Source organism: Pieris brassicae, chromosome 4, assembly GCF_905147105.1.
Source record: "Pieris brassicae chromosome 4, ilPieBrab1.1, whole genome shotgun sequence".
In the NCBI taxonomy this organism is placed as follows: Eukaryota; Metazoa; Arthropoda; class Insecta; order Lepidoptera; family Pieridae; genus Pieris; species Pieris brassicae.
In genome coordinates this window covers 22,195,888-22,215,265 of record NC_059668.1, presented here as the reverse complement: position 1 = coordinate 22,215,265, position 19,378 = coordinate 22,195,888, and the positions used below count along the sequence as shown (strand labels likewise).

Below are 19,378 nucleotides of genomic sequence, written 5' to 3'. Positions count from 1 at the left end.
ATGTACCTAGTTGAGCCTTAATTATCTTCGACACCTTAAGCGTTTCAGTTCGCTTTGCATAATACGAGATGTGGTATACACCAAGCTTTTGTTCGTAATTTCTTTGTAGTTATTGTATCAGTCGGGATCCTGTTACATGTTTTGTTCAGTTAAATGCTAGGACTACTGATATCATAGATTACGACGAGCCGTGTTGGCTTAAGCGTGAGAGTCTCATCCAGGTCGTAAGTTCGATCCCCAGCTGTGCACCAATGGACTTCTATGTGCACAATTAACATTCGCTCGAACCGTGAAGGAAAACATGAGAACAAAACATGTGGAAAGCCACTTGTGCCTGACTGGAGGCTGGTCAGCTTGCCTATTATATTAACAATCATAAAAAAGATTCAGACATCTGAGGTCCAGACTTAAAAAGGTTGTAACGATGTATTTTGTTATGATTTCCGGAAGTTGGTAACAAAGACAAGAGCCTTCATAATCCGTCAACCGTCATTACGTCGTGGTCAATAAACAAAAGAACTTAGTTCAGTCACTTTAGTTTGACACTGCACTGATAAATCTCTCTAAGCTTAACAAAACCCAAGGTGGGACTGGTCATGGCATGGGCCAATCGTGTGTAATCTCTACGTGACCTATAAAAATATATACTTCAAATAGAAATAACGATATTATTATTTTCAACATTAATTTTATCACAATTATACTATAAAATTTTGGCATCATTAAAATTCAACAAAACGGTAATATCATCTTGTTAAAATCTGTATAGTGTGTGCGGTGAAAGAGAAAATAAATATTTTTGAGCTAAAGTCCATGTGTCATAAATAGTGTCTTCCTATTACATGGATCAAGTTACCATATAATTGTGGGTATTGTGTTTATGTAGAAAGAGAAAGCTAACTTTTCTTTGTCTCTAAAACCGAAATGTTCTCTTAAATCATAGAATAAACTAGAAATTCTACTAATTCTCTGACACTTAATACTGCCATAAAATCTTCAAATACGTCAGAAAGATAAATAGCCCAAGAGGTAACTACAACTCTATAATTAGCATGAGGATATTACCAGAGTAGTTCGCTTCTACTCGCGAAGCCTTTCCTAGGCAGGTCATAGATCTGCCTAATCGAGTGCTTTTTTTTATTTGTAAAAATCATTAGACAGACACGAAATGTATCAAATCTGATTGGACACCTAAATAGATCATCGTATTCAAATATATTCCAATTCCAACATACTGGTTTTAGACCAGTATAACCTTCTTTTTATCATTAATTAAGGAGCTGTATAGCTTAGTTATCTAATAAAATAGCGAGCGTGGGAAACCGAATCCGGGAATAATTCTAAATACTTCGGACCTGCAAATCGTTAATAGATTTAATAATTATATATAATGACCAGTTATTTGAAATAATTTATCACTTCTGTATGTAGTAATTTATGTTCTATACTTGTGCTCACTTGACCTTTCTGCTTCGGCTCGCGCCAAATAGTGTAATTGGTTATTAGGAATCGTTAATTAATAATTTATAGGTATAAAATAATTGCACGATTCTGTAAATTTGTTCATAGTACTATGATATATCAGGATCCAAATTGATTTTAGATAATTAATTCACTTAGGAGTGACCACTTAGACCCATTTTCTAGAACATCAATAAACATACAAATTCGAGTGCGAACTTTAGTGGTTGAGTTTCGAGTATCCAACTAAACGTAAATACGTCTAAAGATCATTTAATGATATTAATTTTAATAAATAAAGCTTTTTATATATTTCACGAATACTTAAATGGTCAAAAACCCTTGGGTTTGATTTGCTCCAGTTCGACCAATTTGTACGACTCAAAACTTAGCGATTAAAAAGAGTGGCTGACTCAAAACTTAGCGAATAAAACGAGTGGCTGACTCAAAACTTAGCGATTAAAAAGAGTGGCTGACTCAAAACTTAGGGATTAAAAAGAGTGGCTGACTCAAAACTTAGCGGTTAAAAAGAGTGGCTGACTCAAAACTTAGCGATTAAAAAGAGTGGCTGACTCAAAACTTAGCGATTAAAAAGAGTGGCTGACTCAAAACTTAGCGATTAAAACGAGTGGCTGACTCAAAACTTAGCGGTTAAAAAGAGTGGCTGACTGAAAACTTAGCGATTAAAAAGAGTGGCTGACTCAAAACTTAGCGATTAAAAAGAGTGGCTGACTCAAAACTTAGCGATTAAAAAGAGTGGCTGAGTCAAAACTTAGCGATTAAAAAGAGTGGCTGAGTCAAAACTTAGCGATTAAAAAGAGTGGCTGACTCAAAACTTAGCGATTAAAAAGAGTGACGGAAAGTTGTTTGCCAGTTCTTCTTGCCCGCTCTACGCTCTTGACTTGCGAACTGTTAGTAAATGTAATTTAGTATTGTAAATCAATAATTTTAAGTTCTTTTCTGACGTTCATAAGTATACTTGTTTACTTATATGAATAAAGTTATTTTAAGATTGAGTTTGATCTCTCGCTTCAGTCGGTAGCTCATGTCTTCGCGTCGTGGTCAGAAACATCTGTATCAGGCAACCTGTTACCACCGGTTTTTGCGCGTCTTTTATAACAGTGTGTAGTTTTGGGGACTAAAAGTCTTTCAATTGATGAAACAATGAGTGTTCTAAATGATATATATGCTCTTTTTAAATTACAAAAAAAACTTTCTAAGGAAAGGAAATTTTCTCCTGTCAAATGCTTTACAGAAATTGTGAAAGGCATACCTCATTGGTATTAATTATAAAAAATAAAAAAATCTTTTATAAGACATAAAAATTTATTATACATATTTACAATATCTTAAATTATAAACATTCCATAAATCTATCGTAAATATCACAATAACTAAGGGAATAAACTTAAACATTGAATAACTTTTACAAATGTATTTTAAACGAGAACATTATACTAGAATTTGATACGGTTCGTGATCAAACTCAACAATACATCATTTCGGTAATGACATATTTTTCGTCAATTGTAGAAATTTTCTATGGCTATTACGGAACATCATTACTATTACATTGTTACATAATTAAAATGAGTAGAATTTTGAAATAATTTTAATTATGTTTTTGTAATCGCATATAACTTTGTATATATTTTTTGTTGTCATTTATAGTCAGTTTATTCAATGCCAAAATAAAAAAATTGCTTGAATTTCCCGGCTACATATAAAAATAGGCGTGAAATTAACGACAACAGTTCATTAATTGATTTATCTTAAGTATTATTAACGTATTCGTAATAGACATGTACCGATTGTTACCGAACAGATAAACGAAGAATAATATTGCCTATATGCGCATGCGCGCCCCAAGTAACATGATCATAACTTTATAAATGTTTAACTGTATCACAGGTCCGGAGGCCCTTCCTATCTTATTTGTTTTTTTCGCATGTACCCATTATTAAAAATATATAAACAAATCCTAACTTATTAAAACACAAAATTTCTACTTCAACGGATTGTTGCTTACGAATTAGTTTTTATATGACAAAAATGCTTGGATATATTTAAAATTTAGTTAATGATTAATTTTACTATCTGGCACTCTTTTTTACGCTAAATAGTCTACATCATCACAGTACTTAAAATTCTATTTTTCCATTCCCCAAATTACTTTACCATAATATTTTGAGAATGTATTTTTTGTATAACGCTATTACGTTTTAAACGTGTGGCTCGAAAATTACGAAATTTATAACGTTTGTCTAATCTATTACACATACGACACGATTAATTTAATTTCTAGAAAACATTTCTTGCCAGAGTCTTCACTGATTTAAAAAAAATCATACTCGTTTTGGCGATATTATCTATTGTTCTATCAGCTATGTTAACACCTTGTTGCATGACAATTTAATCTTATTAAAGTGATTGTATTTTTGTACTCGAACATTATAGAACGTAACAACACGAACAACATATATTATGTATTGAATATGGATTTCGCAATCGTCTAAAACACTTTTTATACATACAACTATATTTGAAAGCATATATTTTATCCTGTTTCAAAATGACGGAATGCGAGGATAATGCAATGAAGCTTAAAAGTTTAAGGTATTATTAATGTCGAGGTTGAACATACGCCGGCCATTGCCACTGGTACACAGGAACTGTTGACTAAAGAAAACAATAAGTTATTAGTTTATTACCATTATGGCTAATTATTTGCTGAAAAACGAAGTAAATTGTTAACTTCCTATTTGAATTGTTTTTGGAGAGAAACGGTAACGTTTGGTAATCGGTTTATAATGACGGTAGCTACAGCGACATCAGGACTACTGTTATTGTTATGTAAAAGAAAATTTGAGAAGAACAGATCGAAAACTGGTGGAAATTCTGACATTGTTAAAGGACACTGCCACAGGGACCAAACTTTTTAAATGTGTTTTAATTTCCTATTTATTAATTATTATAACTATGGAGATTAGGCATATTGTAAATACTGTTTGAAATAAACATCATTCTTCATATAACATAAACATCTCTAAACATATATCCTTCATTGTTTAGTAAGAAATAATCGGATCCGATTTGTATGGAAATATTAAAAAAATAATTATAATTGTAAAACCACCACTAATATTTTTCTTATATGTAGCTTATTTTTAAATAATTTGACAACACGATGTCCACAACTAACCAATACTTCAGTTTTTCTGAACTAAAGTATCTTTGAATCGAATAATTCTTGTAAATTTTTTCATTAACAACATACCTCCAAAGCATTCCTAAGAGTTCTCCTCACGGCATCCTTTTCATATTTCCACAACAAATCGCTTGATGAATCTCTCGAACTTTCCACGTGGTTTGTTTCCACCTGATTATGTCTTGCGTCTTCTTGCCTGTAGTCTTTCTTCTGCCAATCATAGGTGGGCACAAAGTACCGAAGACCCAATCCGGGAAGACCTTGAGAGCTTAATACTTGAGAAGGGTTGAATTCATTTGTTTTAGGTTGGCTGGCTGCATACAAGTTCACAAAGCGTTGCGCGTTGTTGATTGGTTGCTGAGTCGTTGGTGCGTTAAACAGAACCTGAGTGTATGTCTGTTTGGGGATGAAGGGTCGCCTGCAAATAGTTAATTATATAAATAAATAAACCAATGGCAAGTCTAATTAATTGACGACGTAGCTCAAATACTCGATAATTTACAGGCATATAAAAAATTGTCCAACCAAGGTCGCTACAATCTTTTAGGTTTGGGCTTCAGATTTATTTCTTTAATTTCTAATAGGCAAGCAGGTACCTTCTGTACCTGACACGCCGTCGACTTTTTGGGTCAAAGGCATGCCGGCTTCCTCACGATGTTTTCCTTCACCGTACGAGCGAGTGTTAAATGGGTACATAGACAAAGTCCATTGGTGCACAGCTGGGAGTCGACTCTACGACCCCAGTGTTGATAGCGGCAGGCTGCTGCAATTACTATGCCAACATTTATAAGACTTTTTTTTAACGCGTTTCTTCCTAAACGTAATTTCTCACTTAATGTAAATGTCAGGAATATATTAACATTATAATAGTATTTACTTTACATATGTGTGTAATGAATATAATACCAATGAGCGTTAGGATCCGGTGTGTCATTAGTTCGTTCCTCCCAGACTGGCGCTGGGGCATGGAAGACCCGAGGCGCAGCGATTTGTGGCTCCGGCGTGGGAGGTTCTATGGGACCACCCTTCGTGCCGAACTTAACCATGATCGCCTGTACGCTACACGCGTACAATGCCAGGCAAGTCAACAACTGTAACATATGCTAAATGTTAATATAGAAAACCAGTCGAACACTTATAACTAGGCTGTAAAGATTTCATTTATTTTGTTTGACATTTTCTTAGTCCCGAATAGAAGAATACATATGAAAACATTGGAAAGTTCTCAAAACAACAGAATTAAAAAGAACACTATGCAAAATGTTCTAAGGTTTTATTGTCAAACATTAATGTCCAACCCGTCCATACGTATTTAAATAAAGAGTACGCTTCGACAAGATAAATTCACAATTTTCGATTGACGTAATTAAAAAATGTACAAAAATGTCACTAATGGAAAAGGATTGTCAAATATTTATTTCTAGAAATTAAAGAAAATAAATTAAGCTAATTAAATGTACAACGTATCATTCATTTTGTACATATTGTATTACTTTATTTTAATCTTAAATTAAGTTCAGCTAATCAGTCTACATACATATATTTTAAATACGCATCATTGTTTTAAGGCTACAAAATTAGCAAAAAGGTGCCGTAATATGTGGACACGTAAGCGTAATGTATATATAGACAAAGGGTTACCATTTTTTATAGAAACGGGCAGGAGTGACACCTGATGTTAAGTGATATGAACCATTAATAATCTGAATGTCACAGGGCTCGCAAGTGCGTTGTCGGCCTTTTAGGAATTGGTTCGCTCAGTTAAATTATTACAGATTGGAGGACCTGAAGTCGAATAGGTTTGAAAATACTTCAGTGGTTCCACATAGTGGTGGTGCGTGGCAAAAACTGCCTTAAAAAGGCTCAGATGTGGAACGATCGAGTGGTATTTCGTGTTCTGCCTCGATGTCCGACCACATAAAACCCCCAAAATAAAATAAACAACATTAAATATTGGGACAACTGTGTGTGTAAAAAACTGTGTGTCTATTAAATTTATTTCAACAAGCGCGTGTGAATAGAGCAATTTGTCGGCGTAATTTGTATAGTAATATAAAACTATAATATTGATTTACGGGATATGTTAGTCTTTAATAAAGAATACTGTCCTTAATTAATAATATAAAAATGTATTAGTGTCGAGCAGTAGGCACCAGGCCCCCTCAGCAACGACGTTATACTGGTTCCGAAAAAATAGATGTTCTCGCGAAATTCGCAAACCCGACATTAAATGCGGTATATAAATTATGTTAAGTTGTAAATGTTTAGCATTGTAAATGTATTTTTTAAAAGATAGACAACTATCGCATTAGTTGTAATTATTCAGAAAGTTGTATAGTTATAAATAAAGGAAACATCAAAACTTTCTTCTATTTCTCTTAGAACTTTTGACGCCATTAGATGTAAATTTATGTAATGTTCAGGAGTCAGAAGGTACCATGAATAGATACGGTAAAAGTACATGTATATTATATATATTTATTGGTTTTCTACATATCAAAATTATATGTATGATCTGCCAGAACTACAGTCTACAGGAATGGAGGACATTATAATAAAATAAACGATGTTTACAATTGAAACAAAAACAAAGTCAGTAATGGACTCTACACAATTGTTTATCAATTTATTAACTAACAAATATAGGAATATAACAATTTGGTCATAGTTCCAGATCACTCACAAAAGATAAACTGTACAAATTACCAAGATAGCCCAATATTAATTCGCAACACGTTGAAATACATTTTCTAGACAGAAACTAAATGTTGCTTTTAAACAATCGACTTGAAAAATATCTATTCAAAACAAAAGGTCAAATCTCAGTTATCTTGCCAATTATTAAAACGCATTCAAAGTGGTTATTTAACGGTAGATTTAATAAAATATTGCTTAAATTTATGGTCTATTCTCTGGTTACGAAAAACTTCGCGGTATTTTGGTTATACACTGTTTGATGTTGTTATCGTAGAAGTAAACGCATATGGACCAAGAGGTGGTGCATTTGCAGCCCGTGTACAGGGGAATTTCTATATATACGCAAAAGGAAATCGGCCAAATTGACTATGTGTGTTTGTAGAACGCTGATTATCTGCTTATAAAGATGAATTATCAATATAATTACTTGTGTAACTACTAAATGCATATTTATATTATTGATGTCAGGTACAAAACAACAAGAAATTGCATGTACTGATCGAGTAATTGCACTAAAAACTACTTAATATGTATTTTATTTATTAAAAGAAACTCTTTTATTGGTCAGAGATAACAAATAAAAAAATATTTTTTTTAAGCAGATAATCATAAGTCCTAAATATTCAATTAGTAGGTAAGCTTTAAAGTATATTAAATTTGCAAAGACCCATGTAAGGGCAATATTAGTGCCAGCTTGTACTAAATTAAAAAAATCTATGTACAGACTGTATATATTCTTATAGATACATAGATAGAACAACAATCACCATTGTTGTTGTGTAGTTAGCACATCCGAGGAGAATTGTGGATTTGTAACGACGTTATTAAATTCAACATTTTATCTAAATCTTGATGAATCTATTAGGTTATCTAATAGTGCGTTGCCAAATTTTATTCTGTGGAAATGGGTTTCTCTATTCATAATTAATTTGATGTGGTGATTCGTTGCATTCAAATTCACATGTACTAAATAGAGGTAACTTTTCTTGCAAATAATATTACCTTTGTTTACGATAAGTTGTTTATATCTTCTTGAATAGAATTAAGAAAACAATGCATCACAGGTGTATTCATCAGAGATCTTTATTTACGGGCTTAAAAAAATATTTGGCGTTTACTTGGCGTTGATAATATTTATTTAAGAATGTGTTAATTGCAGACACAAGCAAGGGTGAAAACCCAAGACCTCAGGGTTCGTCGCGCTTCTAGTCAACTAAATATTCGAAGTTAAATTTGGGATTAGTCGTCAAAAGGATGCTATTTTCAGTGGTTATCGTTTTCTATATAATAATCCACGTTTGTAGTAATTACGTGAGGGTATTCAATATAAAATGCCGTGTAACAAAGAGCGATATCATCTAAGCAAAATATCTTATTCTAAATAGTCGAATCTTATAACGTCTATGTTACGGCATTACTTATATGCATATTACCTGCAATTTTAAAGATGACTGCATATTTTATTTTGCTTCCTTAGATTACCGCTTCATTAAATACTTGACCTGTCCTGAAACAAATGAAAACAATATATTATTATTAGTACAGTTAAACACTAAATAAAATTTAAAATACAGTTTTTCCACAGAACTTTATAAATATATTTATAGACATTCTTCATTATATATTGCATTATTCTTAATCATACGGCTTGTCACTAAAAGTGTTATCCGCTGTCATAATTGTCTACAACTAGTCAGCCACCAGTCACGAAGTTGTTGAAAGGTTTTGACAGTTGCATTATTGCAAGTTTCTTTAATTTAGAATTATTTAGCCATAGACTTTAGAATTATATAAAAATTACAAATTATTCACACTACAAATAGTTGTGTCAATGCCGTAGTCATTTTGCATGATGATTTGCTATATTAAAAGAGTATCGAGAATTTTTTACGCCCTCTTTTTCTCTCGGTATACACCGTCTGTCTTCTTTGCCGATGAGAAGAGATGTCCACCGATTCAAATTTAATGACGTGGAATAAATGATACCCGTATCTTGTGTTCCATAAACCATTTATTTTTTATTTTAATGCCTTTGGAACAAAATATCCGTTATTAATGTATATAAGTGGAATCTAAATCATAAAAATAACTCATGTTACAAACCTTGTGCAGTATTCTACATAGAAAAAGTCTTATATATATTTACAGAGACTAAAAGAAAATAGATATATAGCTGCGTAACCGCAACATCAATTGAAATCCCAATTCTAATGCATTTTATGTACCACGTAATATAAGCGTTATAGACATCATAATAACTACATTGGATTTGCGTTTTCTCGATAGATGATGTTAAAAAACTTCCAGTATAACGATTATTTCGTCAATTATGTTTAGGTACTGATCTTGCTAAATATGTTATTGTTTGACTTAATTGCTAGAAGCTCATTATAAACTTTTGTATAGTTGTAATATAATGAATTAGTCTAACTGACATAATCAGTAAAGAAAGCTTCATAAAGAAATAAATAAAACTGTGTTTATTCATTTAAGTACACATGATTTTTCAACTGTTATCAACACGCTTGTGTGCGAGCGTGTGGGTGCAAATGTGTGAGTGAGTGAGTGATTCAGTGGGAGAATGAATAAAGTTTGTAACTACATACTATGTCTCAGAGGCAGCTGCGTAAACACTGCGTAAGGTGTGGTCATAAGCCAGTCCCTCAGTAGTATTTTTAGATTGACATACACCGGAATATAACATTACACTGTTTGACATTTAAATGTATTGTTATCGAATTGAGAACACTGGCTAATTCAACTTTTGTTGTTAGCATAATACGCGGACATAGAAGATTACACGACACTTTGGTTTTTAAACGAATTTAACACATTTTAAAAATGTTTATTAATACGTCTGTACATCATTACAACAGACATTTATACATATATTAAACAATTTCAAAACGAAACTATTACCTAAACGGTTATAAAAATTAGTAAACATAGTGTTATAATACCTTTATTATACTGATGCTATATATTTTATCGTCATAGTTAATTTTTATAGGTACATTATATGTAGAAATCGACAGGAGTACTATTTTAAAGATGACAAGAACTTATGCAATATACCTGACTTTCGCATCAAATAAAGGCTTTAAAGATGGCTTTGAAGGACGTCTGTTTGCATACATTAAACTTGTGTTGAAACTATGCCTCTGATCGAATTAATTATCATTTTATAGTAACTCATTTGTATATGAATGCAAAAGTCATAAATAGCGACGTTATTATTCAGTTGAAGTAACGCGTATTAACTTGTTAAAGTCTGCATGCTTGTTAGACGATCTAATGGTGATTTTTTATTTTTTTATAAAATAAGAAATAAACTCTAAAAACTTCAGTGATTTATTGAAGATCAGATTGGCAGATAGTGCTAACAAATAAACGGAAAAACACAAATGGGGGAAAATAGATGTATGTTTTTGTTAATAAATTAAACATAGACTTTTTCAGTCCCAACCAATATATACAAAACACAAATATATATATATATATATATATGTTCAAGTATAACTGTTCCGTCTAAGTGTGGGACCTAGTGGCTTCAGCGTGCGACTCTCAACCGTAAGGTCGTAGGTTCCATACCCGGCTGTGCACCAATTGACTTATGCGCATTCAACATTCGCTCAAACAATGAAGGAAAACAATATGAGGCTGCCTTATATCTAAAAAGACGACGGCTGTGTCATATACAAGAGGCTGATCGCCTACTTGCCTATTAGATTGACAAGTGACCATGAAACAGATACAGCAATCTGAGGCCCAGAGCTAAGGTTGAAGCGCCACTGATTTATTAATAATTAATGTATATTTAACTATGAATCGTGCATCTTATAATCGCTTATTAAGGGCCCTTTAAATTTATTGTTTCTCAAGAATTATTATTGTGACATATAATCTCCGCTCCTCAGATGCGTTATAAATACTTGGCAATGACAAAGTTTGATGGTGCATTGTATTATTATCTTGATCAAAACTATTAAATTATAACGTTAATGTTGTTTCCAATATAATAGTTAACTGTGTCAACGATTTGTTATTCCAAATCGGTAAGCAATTGAATATCGCTTTGTGATTAGCTAATATTTGATTCCGATGCATTCACCGTTCGAGCGAATGTTTAATGCGCACATTAACAAAGGCTGGGAATCGAACCTACGACCTCAGGGATCATGCTATAGCCACTAGGACAACTCTACTATTTTTAATTTATAATAAATTAAATACTTGGTCAAACGGGCTTCATCCCATGCAGACCCTCGGAGCATTGTTATAATTTGAAGATATCCTTATGTGTGCTATTTACAGGCCGTCTCAAAACTATGGGATATAAAGGGAAAGTAGCATATATATCGTAGATAAGATCTTTTGCTGTAAGAAGTCTTTATTTTATTTTGATAAGTCAGTATTACCGCATTCAAATATTTTCTAAGAATAACTTGTCTCTTCTGGGAATCGAACCGACTCAAATGTGAATTTTTCTCTTTTGTTTTATCCCAATCGAGAGGATAGACAATAAATAATAATGTTTCTTAAGTAACATAGTATTTTGAAAGATAGGAAAAACGTTAAATGTTTGCGTCAAATTTCAAGAAATAGCAATCTGTGTGAGTTGTCCGGACATATTATTATTTATTTATAGCCGAAGACGACTTTTGAAAAATAGCTTTATGTTAAGTCTTGGGACAAGCTGTATCGGTACTAAAGCGTTTTTTTGTGAAACTAAAACATTATAACAATTATTATATTGTAATAAATACTATTAGTCTTACTAATAAAGATTTATGCACATCGTATAAGCTTTTCATTTTTTACTAATAATTCCTAAATAAATCCTTAATTAGTCCATTACGGATGTTATAACAAGTGATTTGTTAGTATGAAGACTTGTACAATGCTTAAACAATGCCTAGTTCAACGGGTGTAAGACAAAAATGGCGTCATTTGAACAGATATCGCGTTTGACACCTTTTTTATACAGTTCAGTTCAAGGAATGATTTGAGGTATTTGTGTTTGTTGAAAATGATTTTGCCTGCAACAATCCATGAACATAAAAAGGTATCTACAGGGATCCATAAGTAGATTTAGACGCGTTATAGGGGATGGACTACACACATGTATATGTATTACATTATAATGAACTATGTTTGTAATAAGCAACGAAGTTTTCTACTATCATATTATTGAAATACCCATTAAGACATGTTAATACGGTGAGAGGAACTAAAATTAATTACTTAGAAGTAGTCTAAATATGTTCATAATTATCATAAAGGAATTAATAACACATAAACAGCTTTTAACTAAGCTGTTCTAAATTATATAATGCGGTTTTATATGAGATATTTTGTAATGATGGCAGTTAAGATGATTTTAACATTAAATAATTTAACTGTACATAAACACTGCTTGCGTAACTATAAATAAGATTCAACAAAACAATAACGCGTTCCTCCTGATTTCGATTTCTTGATTCATGTCGCTGTTCCGTCCCCAGAGTATAATAATTAATATATCTTATTTTTATAGTTATCATCAGAGGCCAATGAAGAACTGTGCTTGCACTTCACAACTGTGCCAATAAACAAAACTTTCTCTATCTGTTTCATGGTTATTTGTCAAATTTTTTGGGTCTAAGCCAAGCCGATTTTCTCACGACGTTGCCCATCACCGTTCGAGCGAACGTTAAATGCGCACATAGAAGGAAAGCCCATTGCACAACCGGGGATCGAACCTACGACCTGAAGGACAAGAGACACTGTCACGTGACAACAGAAAATATTCAAAAAGTTCCATACCACGCTTAAGGAGTTCACAGCATTCCGAAACATTAGGTCTCCAAATAAATACCACATTCCGTAGCCTTCGTGAGGACAGAAATATGACTTTAATGATGTGAAATAGGACGTAGGAGATCTAATTGGCTGGCTATGCCATATTAGATACGAATCGAAATCATAATTAATGATAATCGAAATTATTGCACACTCTTTACATGCAGATGTTGCTCTGCCATATGCCCTAAACGTGGAAGGAATCGAATTCTTACATTCTTGCTGCGTGTGTAATAAATATCATATGTCGGTAATGTATTTGCGTTGTGAAATTCTTTTTGATGCCAACTAATTCACATGTTTTCCAAGGGAACGAACGTGTACTGTTTGAATATTCGGGGGCTTATATGCAGTTTATTGTGTAATAATATTGTTGGCATATTTTAAGTGAGCATTTTTCATTATGTATGTAAGTGTTGTGGACCAAATAAATACGTCAATTTAAAGCCGAATATTTTAGCTTAATTTTCGGCTGTGACATATGGGATCATAGGTAAAAAACGTTTTGGATTTTATGTACTGGCTTAGTGTAGTGGAGCGTTCTTCAGGAATCGCAATAATGGAAGGGACAGCTGCTGTTTTCCTACCAATTGTTTTGAATTCCTGTTACTTTTGTATTATTGTGTAAAATCATCACTTTGGCAGCACTTTCAAAATGACAATATCAAGTGTTTACTTTCTAGCTTTATTTTTTGAGGTAACAAGAGGCAAACGGGCAGGCTCATCTGATGTTAAGAGATACCGCCGCCCAGGGACACTGACATTGCCTGAAAGCTGGCAATTGCCTTATCAGAATTGGTACGCTCGTGAAGGACCCTAAGTCGAATTGGTTTGGAAATTCAGTGGGGATCTGGTTCCACATAGTGGTGGTGCGCGGCGAGAGCTACCTTAAGAAATTTACTTGTGTAACAAGAAGAGTTAACCTTCAAGTATCACGTGATCATACATTCTTTGTCACAAAATGAACGCATTTTTTACACCTACAATACGCATTTCTACGAATTAATTATAATTGTTGATTTAAATAGCAACCAGTATGGTAATGTCCATTATACATGTATTATAATGTTAGATAATAGAGCAACATATATTATGCAATAGTCAAATGGGCAAAAATGACACCCGATGGTAGATGATACAAATTCCCATGAACAGAATGTTTCCGGAATATTGTTTAGGAAGCAGTGTTGGCCTAGTGGCTTCAGCGTGCGGCTCTCATTCCTGAGGTCGTAGGTTCGAGCCCGGTTGTTCACCAATGGACTTTCTATGTGCGCATTTAACATTCCCTCGAAGAGTGAAGGAAAACGTGGTGAAACCAGCTTGCCTGACTCAAAAGATCGACGGCGTGCGTCAGACGCAGAAAGCTGATCAGCTGCTTGCCTATAAGATTACCAAATGATCATGAAACAGATAAAGACATGTGAGGCCCTTAGGTCTGGGCCTCAGATTTCTGTTTAGCGCCATTAATTAATTTTATTTATTTTTATTTTTATTGGTTAGGAATTGTAGAGCATTACCATTTATGGACCTTAAGTCAAATTGGTTTAAAATATTTCAGTGGGCATTGTGGTGCTGCGTAGCCAACTGTCCTAGAAAACGCTTAGTTAAGTTTGCATTAACATTAACAATAATTAAGCCTCATGTATTTCTTGAAACTTTCATCCATCTTTACAAAATATACACATCAAAAAATGTATACAGAAATTATTATAAATAAATAAATAACACCTCATCCAATTGCCGAATGTCTCTATCTTGACCATTTTTCTCTTAATCTTATCAAACTTCCTTATCATTATATTAACATACCCTCGACGAAAATAATACGATTTATTGCCACTAGATGACATTATATTTTATTTATTACACACCCCACACGTACACACCTACTCTTTTACAATATCCTACAACATAGCCATATGAGTTATCATATTAGTTTAATTGTAATTAATAATTTTTATTTTTTGTATAGTATTTGGAAGTGAAACTTCATTATCGGCGTTGGAAAAAAAATTACCGTCACATTTTTCGGTTACGCGCCATCTTCTTTACCTACTACGGTTGATTCGTAGATATTCGAAGCCATTAATAACATAAGTATATAATAACGATAACAATGATAGTAATAATTCTATTACAATTAATGAAATTCTGTAATAATCTTTGCTATAATAATTATTTGCATTCATGTCTAATAAAAGCCTTTTGTTAAAGTTTATCTAACCAATTTCTGTAAAGTTACAAATAGTAGATCATTTTTCGAAAAATAAGATCTTAAAGAAGTTTCACTTCTCACGTGTGTACACGCACACATTTTTTTTTATTTCCTTTTGTTAATATTTCAAACTTTTTGTTCATATGTGTATTCCATATTCATCACATCTTTAATTAGTTCTAGTATAATTGTATCTTTATGAAATATCACATATGTTAGCTGTAGGATTTACGGACTAAATAAACAAGAATAAGTAGACTCTTCTAACATATACAATCTCCACAGTTTGAAATAGTCTTTATTTCTTAAGTTGGGTCTAGAATAATGTCTTGTACGTAGTTATTATTCCACGTAATCACAGAGTACAGTCAAAGACTTACTTACTACCAATTATATTTACATTGCATTTACGTTGTTAATTATACATATCATTTGTAGCAAATAGAAGTAATTGTGCTGCCCCTTTATGGGCCTTACGTGATTCGGTTTCCAGGGGCAGTATTCTGCTACTACTAATAAACTTAAAGACTTTTTCACACATACCACATTGCACGCGTTAGAATACAGCTGATGATTTGTATTGTAAGACTAATTGATAACAAAAAAGAACTTAGGCATACCAACTTCACATAGTCACAGAAAAATTGTGTACAAGATCGCAATTATTAGTATAAGTTTCCGAAAATGGATATACTTGCATACAGATACTTGGTAAATCCAATCCACCAATGCAGGCCCTGTTTTTTATGCCACTAGGTTTAGCAAAACCTACAGGCATTCTGATATAAACATTATAATATACCACTTAAGCCTGTGGCTTTTAATAGAAGTTGGTTGTATTCATTTGTATTACACATCATCTAATGCTTCTTAACCTTCAATAATTATTGACCAAACATCATCAATTCCAGGAAATACAAAATGCCAACCAACAAAAACCGCAAGACGCTAAAAGCATTGATATTTACATTATACATTTAAATCGTAGATAATGAACTGGTCATTGGACAAGTGCAATTACAAATTGCCACTTAATAAATTTGTGTTCACAGTTTTTGCTGCACTTTTGTAGAAATCAGATTGTACATTATGTTGGCGCTTTTTGCAAGGAATTAGGAAAACGAAATCATAAATAATTTGCTAATTTGTAACACGTACGTGTCTTTGCATTTTTTATGAACTTCTTCTATGATACATAATATCGCATACATCGCTAGTCCCCACACTAGGAAGCGTGTGTTATGGGTAACTTGATAATTATTCCGTGGTGCATGGTGCATGTTTAAAACAAAAGAAAAAGTAGGTCTTGGTACAACTAATCAAAACACAAGTCGTATACGAGATATTAAGTATGTGTGAATGTTGAGTATGTGAATGGGTATTTGTGGGTATTTATTCGAGAGTTCTATAGCTGCGAGTTCATAATAGGCTTTGTAGATTCGAAATCCGATTGGACTAACGTAATTTTTATGTATGTGTGAGTTTGTATCTGGAGAGTTTGACTATCTCAGAATCCATAGTTATACACAAAAGCATATGGTTCCGTTGTCGTATGCATTATCTACACATCAATTGCGCAACAGATTTTGATGCTATTTAGATTTATAGAAGTAGAGATTCAGAATGGATGATTATAATAACAAAAAAAATATCAACACTTTAAATAACGTTTCCTTCCTAACAATTGTAAGCACAATATTTTAACTGTTAGTGTATATAAGTAATTGATCAAGACTCGCAAGAGCGTTGCCAGACTTTTAAGAACTGGTACGCTTTTTCTTGAACCTAAGTCGAATTGGTTTGGAAATACTTCAATGGACAGCGGTGGTGCAGAGGTGCAGCAAAGATTGTCTTAAGAAATGCTCAGTTGGAAAGACTGACGTCAAAATGATTCGAATTTTATTGTATACACTCAAGCGGGGGCATGGCGCGCTCCTGTCCAGACCTGGTGCCAACTCCATGTGGGGCCGAATTTGCGCTTTATAGAGTTGCGAGCTCTACTTCTATGTATTCATTTTCCACCGTTTGTATGTTTATATATTTGAAACTACGAACAGAGAGATTCGGGAGGATGGGTTTACTAAATTACACGCCATGAATATTGTTTTCTTGTCTTTAAAATCGTGCGAGTAAGATGTAGCCAGTAAACACAATAGTTTTACTGCAGCTTAAAAGTAGAAGCCTTAACAAATATTAGTATATATTTAGAAGATGATAGACAAATGGAAGAATTTGGAGGAGGCACCACTCCGTCGGAGATTGTGGATTAAATATAACATAAACTTAATGTAATACATACATACTATACTGTACTTGAATATTGAATATATATATATTTTTTTATACTTGAAAGTAAACCTACTTGCAAATACTATATAAAATACTGTATACAAAGATTATCTATAACTTATCTGACAAGCAAATTCTTTGTTTTGGTTAAGTAATATTTGGATTTTGACCTCCAACTTTCCATCACTACTAAACCCTGACTAGTGCACAGAGAGTAATGGAGCGGAGTGTCCTCACATTTAAAACGATATACAAAATACGAAGTTACCAGATCAGGTGTCGAACTAAGATTACACAGACGAAATATGGACCGCCGGAATCCGGACGGGAAAAAAAATGTTTTTCAAAGACCGAAAAATGCGAGGAGCTGACATCCTAAAAGTTTCTGGGTAGCAATGGTTAGAGGAAGCAAAGAACATATGGAAAGTTCAGGAGGGTTAACCCAAGGTTAAGGCCCGATATGAGTTGTAATTGTTATAGTACGGAATTAAAGTGCATTTTTTAATATTCTACTAAAACATAACGTTATGTTATGTATTTTTAGGATCAATATTAAAGCAGCCGAAAGGAAAAATTTGGTTTGGTATAGATACCGGCAAACATCTTGAACGAATACCCTTGCGTGTGCAGAAGCGATGTTTAGGTGTCACGGCATTGGGAGGGGTTCGGGGGGCAGTGTTTCGCGGCGGCGGGAGAGTGACGCGTCGATCGCGTCATTGGTTTGAGTCCCGCAGTCAGTTGTCGTTTGTGCCCCGCGCTGCGCAAACTTTCCCCCGCTTTCTTGTTTAATGCTCAAGAAGTTTGCCGGTATCTGTACTTGGTACTCGCAAAAAGTATATCGTGACTCTCTCCTTCCACGCTTGCTCTCGAATTCTATAGTTCCGCAACTCGTTCTAGAACGAAGACTCATTTTTGATGAGTACGGGGGTATACTAGGTATACCCCCGTACTCGTATTACTAGGTTAGTTCCCCACTATTTATTTTATCTTCTCTTCCCAGGTAAATAGGTAATTTGTTTAGGTTTACCGGTGATGTATATATAATAAACTTCAAAACTTGGCTGTAACTTTAGATAAAAGTCCACCATTTACTATAATTGGTTTAAATAATTAAAATTCAACTTAACATTAAATATCAAATGTTACTCATAAATAATGTCAACGCCTCAAACCAGCTATAATTACATAATTATAGCACTTTTCATTAAGGTCACAAGTGATACCACACGTTAATTGGATTATTTATTGCACTGCTTAAAACTTCAATAGTTTTTCGTTTATAAGTTTATTTATTTCTAACTGTACATGTATCTTATTAATAGTTTATAAAATAATATAAATCAGTGGCGCTACAACCCTGTCTATATAGGTCTGGGTCTCAGATTTCTGTATCTGCTTCATGATCATTTGTCAATCTAATAGGCAAGTAGGTGAACAGCCTCCTGTGCCTGACACACACCGAATTTTTGGTCTATGGCAAACCGGTTTCCTCACGATGTTTTCCTTCACCGTTCGAGCGAATGTTAAATGCGCACATAGATAAAAAGTCCATTGGGACACAGCTGGGGGATCGAAACAACGACCTCAGGGATGAGAGTCACACATGGACGCCACTAGGCCAACAATTCTCTAGTAAATCGCAATAACAATCAAAATCAAAATATATT

At 33.4% G+C, this 19,378-nt stretch overlaps 1 protein-coding gene across 3 annotated transcripts in view; it reads right to left on the bottom strand.

Annotated features, from left to right (window-relative positions):
- Positions 1 to 3,093: 3,093 nt before the first annotated feature.
- The window catches only part of LOC123708757, a 31,051-nt gene continuing 14,766 nt past the window's right edge, over positions 3,094 to 19,378 (bottom strand). For 2 of the 3 annotated variants that reach the window (XM_045659622.1, XM_045659623.1), the window contains exons 2-5: positions 8,800 to 8,873; positions 5,576 to 5,760; positions 4,739 to 5,087; positions 3,094 to 4,140 (exon numbers count right to left, since the gene is read on the bottom strand). In XM_045659622.1, the coding sequence (XP_045515578.1) occupies positions 4,084 to 4,140; positions 4,739 to 5,087; positions 5,576 to 5,760; positions 8,800 to 8,823 (615 nt within the window). In that variant the 5' untranslated portion in view covers positions 8,824 to 8,873 and the 3' untranslated portion in view covers positions 3,094 to 4,083. The remainder of the gene's footprint in view (positions 4,141 to 4,738; positions 5,088 to 5,575; positions 5,761 to 8,799; positions 8,874 to 19,378) is intronic. The other variant, XM_045659624.1, reaches the window with a different exon arrangement.